The sequence below is a fragment of the Hippocampus zosterae genome, chromosome 13 (assembly GCF_025434085.1).
Source record: "Hippocampus zosterae strain Florida chromosome 13, ASM2543408v3, whole genome shotgun sequence".
NCBI lineage: Eukaryota > Metazoa > Chordata > Actinopteri > Syngnathiformes > Syngnathidae > Hippocampus > Hippocampus zosterae.
Window position 1 is genome coordinate 6,948,515 of NC_067463.1, and position 5,559 is coordinate 6,954,073.

The 5,559-nt window shown below is 40.4% G+C and overlaps 1 protein-coding gene across 1 annotated transcript; it reads right to left on the reverse strand.

Annotated features, from left to right (window-relative positions):
- Positions 1 to 209: 209 nt before the first annotated feature.
- On the reverse strand, positions 210 to 5,559 carry LOC127613879 (GRB2-related adapter protein-like). The gene is made up of 5 exons (XM_052085163.1): positions 5,089 to 5,559; positions 4,923 to 5,020; positions 3,783 to 3,902; positions 1,882 to 2,194; positions 210 to 1,011 (listed from the first exon to the last, which is right to left on the reverse strand). Exons 1-5 carry the CDS (start codon positions 5,164 to 5,166, stop codon positions 832 to 834), a joined length of 789 nt encoding a protein of 262 aa, XP_051941123.1. The 5' UTR covers positions 5,167 to 5,559; the 3' UTR covers positions 210 to 831.

A 5,559-nucleotide genomic window follows, 5' to 3' on the forward strand; every position in this document is an offset into this window, starting at 1 on the left:
TTGGCTTGTCTCATTTTTGGGCAGTGGAGTTGTGGTTAGTAAGTGTACCACCTGAGATCCTAATCAGGATAAGCACTATAAGCGATGGTCTCATTTTGAACGTAAAGGGATGAACTCTTAATTTTAGGCCTATTATGCATTTTTTGGATCATTTTATATTGTATTCTCTGATGTTTACAGGGGAGTGAGAGCTATCGAAACAGCATAAGTAAAATACAATTCTTTATTCATATTTCTTGTAGAAGCTCGATAAAAGGGTGGCAGGACGAAAAACACGAATTGCAATTTACTGAAATATATTCTATTTAAATTATTAAAGTGTACGTCTGCGACTTGGTCATCATATTAGATCATTTCAAAAGTTTAAAGCATGTGCAAATACTGCAAACTTCAATTGCATGAAAACAAACAAGAAACTCTTCGTGAGACGAACTGCCCAACATCAAGCATATAAAATTCAAATGATGAATTCTGAATGACTCTTAAAGCCAAAGACAGTAGAGAAGAGAAGCAAAAGATGTGATTGTATAACTTTAAATTTTCACCACAAAGTGGAACCTCCAAAGTTTGACCGCAATCTGTTCACATTGCAAAAAGTGGAAGTGTAAAAATAAGCGAAATTATAAAACACGACGTTCTAATGTTGCTCCAAAAAAACAAAAACAAAACGAAACCAAAAAAAAAAAGGGTACACACAGCCCACGTTGAAATTTGGGTCGATTTCCAAATTATTTTGACATTAGAGGTTCCACTGTATTGTTTGATTCCTTGCCAGGCCATGTTTCAGTGGCAGTGATGCAGCTCTGTCGTGACTGACACGAGATGATGTTGTCAATGATACAGCGGCTGGACGTACTGCGGCGGAAAGACGCCGACGCGCCCGCGACAGCGGCCCCTCCAGCACCGCGAGCCAGAGCAGTCCAGTAGGTCGATAAGGTCACCGCGCAGGAAATGCAGGTGGGCGGTGTGTGGCGGGGCGTAGTCGCACAGGGCATGAGCCAGGCGCGGCTTCTGCAAACAAAAAACAAAACACAGATGGCGGGTCTGTTCATGAAGCTTGGTTGGTATATTTTCATAAATTGAGTTTGGCAATCAAAGGACTTTAGTTGAAAGGACAATTAGTTAGAATTTAGCACTATAATACATACATGTGCGTTTAAAAAAAAATCTTTACATTTAAATCAATTAGAATTTCAAAAATTTGAATTCATAAGAATGAATAATAATATCAACCCGATACCAGTATGAGTATCATTGGTAACCAATACAGAGGACCGATAGCCCAAGTTCTTCTGATACGTACAATTTCAATTAACCTGACGACAGATAATTGTGTCTTTCTTCCCGACGCACTTGATGATCCGCTGATGTGTCTAAGCGCTGCTGTGTAGCGCCAACTACTGGTGAGGAGGACTTGGTGCATGTCGGATTTCTTTTTTTCCATAAGTATTGGTTGCTGCAATTGGCAACCCTCATGAGCACTAAATACCTTGAAATAAGGCTGTATCATCCCGATATCGATACTTGGTATCGGTACTCGCCCGCCTCCAATCATTAGCAGTAGTATTTGAATTGAATGTGTGTCCCAATCCCTCCAGATTTTCAACACCCACGTTTTTCATATTCCTTCGACTCCATTTTGTTTTGTACTGTTGCAGGCTGTATCGAAGGTTATAAATATTATATGCCATGATTTGGGGGGGAATATATATATATATATATATATATATATACATGACAGCAAAATTTAGTATAGCACTCGAATTGGAAATGTTCACAATAGATATTTTTTTTTAACGTGTTTTGTGACATTTTTTTCCCCTCACTTAACTAAATTGAAAAATATCCCCCCCCCACCCTGTGTTAATCAAACAGTCGTACCCCCAAAACCTGTTCCAGCAGCTGCACAGAGGACGACTCTCTCAAGGGGTGAGGGCCGTGGAGGCGGGCCGAAGGGAGGCACTCCAGAGAGGTGCTTTTGTATGGGTTAGGATAAGGGTTACGGCCAGTGCGGGAATCCTGGCGGAGGGACACATCCGAGGGGGGGTCTCGAAGGCGGACCACCTTCTCCACGGCGATGCTGTGAGTCTTGTAGAAGTCCACCAGCCGGTTGAGGGAGCTGAAGGACTCGTCCCAGATGCAGTACTGACCGCCGCCCTCCAGCACTCGGAAATGCTCCACCCTGTCGCCATAGCTGCCGGAGAAAAATGTGTGGGAGACAAAGTAAGGCCTGAAAGCATGTTTTCTTCGAGTCGGTCCTTCCTCTCACTGGACTTTGGATTAAGAATTGGGAACTGACAGCATTAGATAGGACCAAGGTGGGGCACTACGTTCCTGCATTTACTATGGCTGCGAAATTTAAAATATAGGGTTCAGTGAGTTCTTTCAATCAGATACCAGAAAGAGACTCATATATTAATAGGAATCGTTTGCATTTTAGGATCCAGTACATTAAAAAAGAATGTTCGTGCTAATAAAAATAAAATAAAATACTGTCATTTAATTTTATCTATGTGTTGCCGTTAACTCTGTAATTTAATTGAAAATGTGTATGTACAAAAAAAAATCTAATCAATCGGTAAAATATTTAAGATTAACCTTGGAAAAAATTATATATTTTGACTGCAAAATGGTCTGTCATTCATGATATTTTGCATAATACATTTTAATGAGTATTCACTGGTCTACATGACCTACAAAGTATTAACTAATGTGAATCTTATATTTTTGCTTGAGTATTATCGCCCTCTGTTGACCATTTTGAGTTTTGCGCAGTGCAGTGGCAGCACAGTGTCGGGATATAAATAAAGCAGGCACGTGACCTTTCCCAGAGCAGGCAGATGTTAAGCCTTGCAACATTCATACGTGCACATCTTGTACTTTTACATGTGTGTCTCTATCACATGTGTTAATTGCATAACATACCTGCATTTAATTGATGTAAGCTCTTATGTAACGGCCTTGATTATTGAGAACATTTCCTGATTAAATGGGCCCGTCGTCACTTTTGGTGACCCAAATTGCAGCTTCACATGCACTGGCTGGCCATGAGCTTGTGATATTTTTAGTTAAAATGGGTTCTTGCCGAACAAATTTAGATATGCGCTGAGCCTGACATATGCATGCACGCTCACAGACATGTGGATGCTGCAAGTAGCTAATGTGCTCAGTGGAATGGAAATCAAACATCAAAAGACACATTCACTAGTGCCTCTATGTTTCATGCAACCCTTGCATGTTTATATCCACAATTTGAAATATAGCAGCTGTAATATGGTCATAACATGGTAATAACACACTGAGGGAAATTCCTACCCAGCTCTTGAATTGGGAGTTACTCTACTTAATCAACCTCTTAATAACACCATTATCATGTCGGATTTATAGAAATTGCCAATACTCCAAAAATGAATGCACGGACCAACCAATTCGGAAACTAAAAAAAAAGACCGCATCGTGGAAGGATGAATTGGAAACCTAATTGGCTCAAGATACAATCCCACTCAAATCCATGACTAATCGATGACACACCCACCCCTAAAGGAAAGGACTACTTTTGTCTAAAAGAAGCTCCTCAACTCACTTGCAATTGTTTCTTTGGCACCAAAAAATGTCCCCACATGCCACAGGGTGTTTCAGGAAATAACAGAAACGTTTGTCAGTAAATCTGCAAAACTGTCGATGCAGCAGAGAAATCCCGGCGAGGCATGACCAACTACGACCAGTGATAATATAGTAATAACTGAGGTCCACTGAGGAACCACAGTGTTGTCTTTGCTCACCTAACAGAGACGGAAAACTCTCCGGGGGCTGACTCACTCTCTCTCACCAGGAACGTGCCGCTATCCTGCCAGTGCAGACGCCGCTCCGCCTCCAGTCTCGACACCGGGCCCGCAAACCACCTGCACATGCACATACCAGTACGCCACCCCGCAAGGCAGGCAAGAGGAAGGAAGATGCACTCTTATACAGTACTTGTCCAATATCAATTAATAGAACCCAATATCCAGCTGTTCTGTTTCGAATATTTTGCTCCTATTGGAATCTAGAAACTAAATTAAGAACACCCAGAGAATCACATTTTTGGTATGTGTGATTTACTATGAATACTCCTGATAAATAGAATGAGAATTTATCGGGAAAACTGAAATACAAAAAAAAATACAAATGATAATCATGGAAATGAAAGAAGATTAATAGTAACAATACGACTAAAGGTAGTAATTCGATACAAAAATAACATTGGGGGAAATACAGTTACAGTACTACTAATACTGAAATATAATTAAACAACAACGATAACAGAAGTAGATGAATATTGCCGTAATAAAATTAATAATTGGGAAAAAAACCAAGAACCATCACTAATAAAAGAGGAAAAGAGTAACACCAAGACCACGGCTATTACCACCGATAATGATGACAACATTATTATTATTAAAAATAATAATGATAAATTGCAAAATATTGCTACTATAATGAAAAATAAAAAATACAACTACCAATAAATACTCAAACAAATATAGACGAAAAGTAGCAATAATAATATCGATAAATAACCCAGGAAAATACAAACACGACTCCGACTACTGCACAGACGAATAAAGAACAGTTGAGCACAATTTACACATGAAAACTACTGCCAATAAAAATGGTAGCATTGAGGAAAAATATAAATACTACTACTATTACTACTACTAATACAATTTTAAAATAAAAATACACAGATTAAATATAAAGTAATTTGTCAAGACATGACCCATTTCCGTCATTTGTGTTTGTTTTGTGTTGCGTTTCTTTGGATTGAGAAGTTGCGATTTCAAAAGTTTCACCGAAAAGTGTTTTGGGAGGATAACTTTGACACAAGGCTACCAAACGTGGTTCCAGGGAATCACAGAAGTGACTTGTAAATTTATTCTTACGGATGAGGCAGAAGAGAAATGTAGTTCTGCGGCACGTAGCCCCTTTTGCCTTCCATCTCTGCTGTGTACCAACAAGAATCCTCCTCCATTTCTGTCACCTGTACATACATGACACAAGCATTATTATGGCTCAACGCCACGCACTTTGGGACACATCAGCATTTACCTTGACGATGTCCCCTTTCTGGAAGCTGAGTTCGTCCGCTTCAGATGCGGCGAAGGAGAAAAGTGCCACAGCCTCCATGCTTTGGAATCCAGGAGAGGAGAGACGAGCCACCGGCAGCACGCTTCACTTCATCAATGAGGAGAGATGACAGTGGTGAGAGACCAGCGTGTGGATTGGGCTATGCTACGGAGAAGAGAAGCAGTTGCATTATGTGTGTGTGTGCTGCCACCCATTAGTTAATGAGGAGAGGTTCTCCACCCGTGTGTCCCTCTGTTTCTCCATGTGACTGAGTTTGTGTGCGTGAACACGTGAACGCAGCGACTGCCTCCTGTGGCTCCGGCTCATGTCCACACGCATCACGCACTGGGGAGGGCAGTGGAGCTTAAAATAAAATACATCATCAAATTGAAGTAAAAAAAAAGTACTAAAACAGGAAAACATCAGCTAGATATCATTCAAACAGTTACATAG